Source organism: Serpula lacrymans (assembly GCF_000218685.1).
Source record: "Serpula lacrymans var. lacrymans S7.9 unplaced genomic scaffold SERLAscaffold_1, whole genome shotgun sequence".
NCBI lineage: Eukaryota > Fungi > Basidiomycota > Agaricomycetes > Boletales > Serpulaceae > Serpula > Serpula lacrymans.
In genome coordinates this window covers 719,507-723,440 of record NW_006763290.1, presented here as the reverse complement: position 1 = coordinate 723,440, position 3,934 = coordinate 719,507, and the positions used below count along the sequence as shown (strand labels likewise).

Here is a 3,934-nt window from a genome sequence, read left to right as displayed (position 1 = left end):
GTTCAAGGACAGCTTTGAAAAAGAAACTGCCAAGAACGAAATATTGACCCTGAGACAGGGCAATGAAACCGCCCAAGCCTTCTTTGAAAGGTTTGAGGAAAAGAACAGATGGGCGGGATATACAAATAGGATAAACGAAGAGTTCCTAATATCTCTACTCAGAAGGAACATGAACAAGCCGCTAGTAGATAGGGTGATCTACGGCGGGCATATTCCCAGAGATTACCAAGAGTGGAAAAGGGAACTTATTAGAATAGACTATATTTGGAGAGAGAGAGAAAAAGAAAAGAAAGGTTCCGATACTGGGAAGAAACCCTATTCGGAACAAAAAAAAGAAGGAGAGAAGAAGAAAGACGGAACCGGATATACCTATACCGGTAGCGGAGAAAGAATGGAGGTGGACAAAGCAAAGTTCCGCACCGAGGGACGATGCTACCGATGCGGAGAAAAGGGACATAGAAGCTTCAAATGCAAAGACGCACAAAAAAGGAAGCCACAATTTAATGTCCGAGAGTTCTTAGAACAGATGACGAAAGAGGAAAGGGAAAAACTCCTTGAGGGTTTTTAAAGAGGCCAGTGGTACTGCATCGACCGACTGAGCCTAAAGACGTTTCAAATCGATTTCTTCCTTTAACTGTAGATACATATGACTCAGAATTGTTACGCTGCAGCTTTAGCGCGGATGACAATAAAACTATTTCCACTCAGACAAAGAAAAAAATCCGAAACGAAAAAGATGCAACTAGAGTAAAAGCGGCGCAGAGTGATAAGACATCCGCAGTTTCGACGGCGGGCAAATCACTAAAAAGCGCAGCATTTACGATAGAACCTAAGATTCCTACACCCAATGCGGCGAGCTCTACGGAGAAAAACGCAGCAGAGACTGTAGAAGAGAGGTCAGGAGCCCCTCTAAAAAAACCTAGAACAGAAGTCTGGACCCCAGAGTGGGTAGTAGACAGGCTAAGAGACCAAAAGGAAGAAAGATCCATTGGGATTCTAAGTGCCTGGACACATAAGAAGAGAGCGAGAGAAGTAACCCGGGAAACGATAAAAGAAATCAACCGGTTACCAAAAGTAGAAGCTATACAAGCGATCATAGAAATTGCCTCCCCAAAAAAGTACATTAGGGGCACCCAAGGCAATCAAATGAACGTAAAATGTAAGCTTACTACATTAGATACTCTCCAATCAGAAACAGTCGAAGCACTATTGGACAGTGGATGCACGGGGAGTTGCATCGACTCCCAATTTGTGAAAGACAAAAGATATGAGACAAGGAAGATACCGAGACCTATTCCAGTCTATAATGCAGATGGAACTCTTAATAAAAACGGAGCCATCAATGAATTTGTAATACTGCTCATGGAAATCAACGGACACGTTGAAAAGATACATCTTGCCGTAACCAATCTGGGTAACGGAAAAATGTTTCTAGGACATGAGTGGTTGAACAAACATAATCCTAAAATAGACTGGAAAGAATCGAAGTTGACCTTTGAAAGATGTCCTGAAGAATGCGGACCGAGAATCCGAATCTCTGATCCAGAGGAGGATCCGGAAGTATTCTTTGAGGAACTAGGAGAAGACGAGAGGATGATACAGGTGAACCTCCATAACTTCAAAGATGCCACGATCGACAATCAATATTACCATATCAGAGCCCAAGGCACAATGGCACAGAAGCTAGCAGAAGCCGCAGGCAAAGATCGAAAAGAAGGAGGATTCGAGAAGATAGTGCCAAGACACCTTCATCAATACAAAGACGTATTTGATAAAAAGGAGTTTGACACATTACCTGAAAGGAGGCAATGGGATCACGCAATCGAACTAATACCGGGAGACCACTCCCTAGATTGCAAGATCTATCCATTGGCAAGAGGAGAGCAAGAAGAGCTAGATGCGTTCCTAAAGGAGAATCTAGAATCGGGACGAATAAGACCATCGAAGTCCCCATTTGCATCACCATTCTTCTTCATTAAAAAGAAAGACGGGAAGTTGAGACCAGTTCAAGATTATAGGAAGCTAAACGATATCACTATCAAAAATAGATATCCACTTCCATTGATCGGGGAACTAGTAGACAAATTGAGTGGAGCCAAATACTTCACAAAGTTGGATGTAAGATGGGGATATAACAACATCTGAATGAGAGAAGGGGACGAGCATAAAGCGGTGTTTAGGACAAATCGGGGATTATTCGAACCATTAGTCATGTTCTTCGGACTGACAAATTCCCCCGCCACGTTCCAAACGATGATGAACACGCTTTTTAAAGAATTGATAGATGAAGGATTAGTAATCATATATCTAGATGATATCATGATATTCACAAAGGATATAGAAATGCACCGAGCAACGACGCGACGTGTGTTAGAAATCCTAAGAAAAAATCATCTCTATCTTAAACCAGAGAAATGCGATTTTGAACAGACAGAAGTGGAATACCTGGGACTGATCATCTCAGAGAACAAAATTCGCATGGATCCGGTAAAAGTAGAAGGAATTAGCAAATGGCCAGAATGCAAAAATAAGAAGGATATACAAGCATTCTTGGGATTTGTAAATTTCTATTGAAGGTTCATAGAGGGCTTCGGGGAAGTAGCCAAACCATTGACCAAGTTAACGGGAAAAGAGGACTTCATTTGGGGAAATGAACAACAAGAAGCATTTAACACATTAAAACAACGTGTAGCTTCAGCCCCAGTGTTAGCTCTCCCAGTACCACATGGCCAATACAAAGTAGAAGCAGACAGTAGTGACTTCGCTATGGGTGCTGTCTTATCACAAAGACAAAAAGATGACTGGAAGCCGATTGCATACCTCTCCAAAGTGTTAAACCCCACAGAACGCAATTACGAGATCTATGACAAAGAACTTCTTGCCATCATGACGGCACTTAACGAATGGAGACATTACTTAATAGACGCAGAAGAGGAATTTGAGATATGGACAGATCATCAAAATCTGCTATATTTCAAAGAACCGAAGAAGTTGAACAGGAGACAGGCGCGGTGGATGACGGAGTTAAGCCAGTATCATTTCACGATACATCATATGCCAGGGAGGAAGCATATAAAAGCAGATCTTCTCTCGAGGCGATCAGATCATAACAAAGGAGAAAACGACAACGAAGACGTCGTGCTACTGGATGAGAAACTATTTGTAAGAATGACTCTCTCTCCAGAACAAAGACAAAAGATCGCAGATAGTCAAGAGAAAGAATTGGAGATTTCAAAGTGGATTACAAAGAGAAAAGGAAATGTAGACGAGCTGATAAAAAAGATGAAAGGAAAGATAGAAAGGAGAGAGGATGGATTGCTAGACGAAGACGGTTGCATAGTATTCAAAGGCAGGATCTATGTACCGAAAGATGCCGCGTTAAGGGAAGAGATTATCCGACGAAACCACGACTCTGTTGTTGCAGGCCATCCAGGAAGATATAAAACCAAAGATTTAATCACTCGACAATACTGGTGGCCTTACATGGACAGAGATATCACGAGATACGTAGATGGATGCGAAGTCTGCCAAAGAACTAAGACAGACCATAAAAAGAAAGCAGCACCGCTTCATCCAAACAAGATCCCGGATAAACCTTGGCAGATCATATCAGTAGATCTGATCGGACCGCTACCAGAATCAAATGGATATAACATGATAATGGTAGTAGTAGATCGATTCACCAAGATGATCAAGGTAATTCCCACACAAATGGAGATCACATCAGAAGGAGTGGCACAATTATTTAGAGATCATGTATTCAGAAACCACGGCATACCCGAAAAGATCATCTCAGATCGGGGACCGCAATTCGTTTCGAAATTCATGAAAGATCTATATACGCTTCTTCAGATGAAAAGCGAACCAATCAACAGCTTGGCATCCACAACAGATGGACAAACGGAGAGATCAATCAGGAGATAGAACAGTATCT

The 3,934-nt window shown here is 42.0% G+C and overlaps 1 protein-coding gene across 1 annotated transcript; it reads left to right on the top strand.

Annotated features, from left to right (window-relative positions):
* Positions 1 to 220: 220 nt before the first annotated feature.
* SERLADRAFT_375460 (uncharacterized protein) lies at positions 221 to 568 on the top strand (the record flags this gene model as incomplete). Its single annotated transcript, XM_007312073.1, has 1 exon — positions 221 to 568. A coding segment is annotated over one exon (348 nt), but the record flags the coding sequence as incomplete, so codon positions are not given.
* Between the last annotated feature and the right edge of the window lie 3,366 nt (positions 569 to 3,934).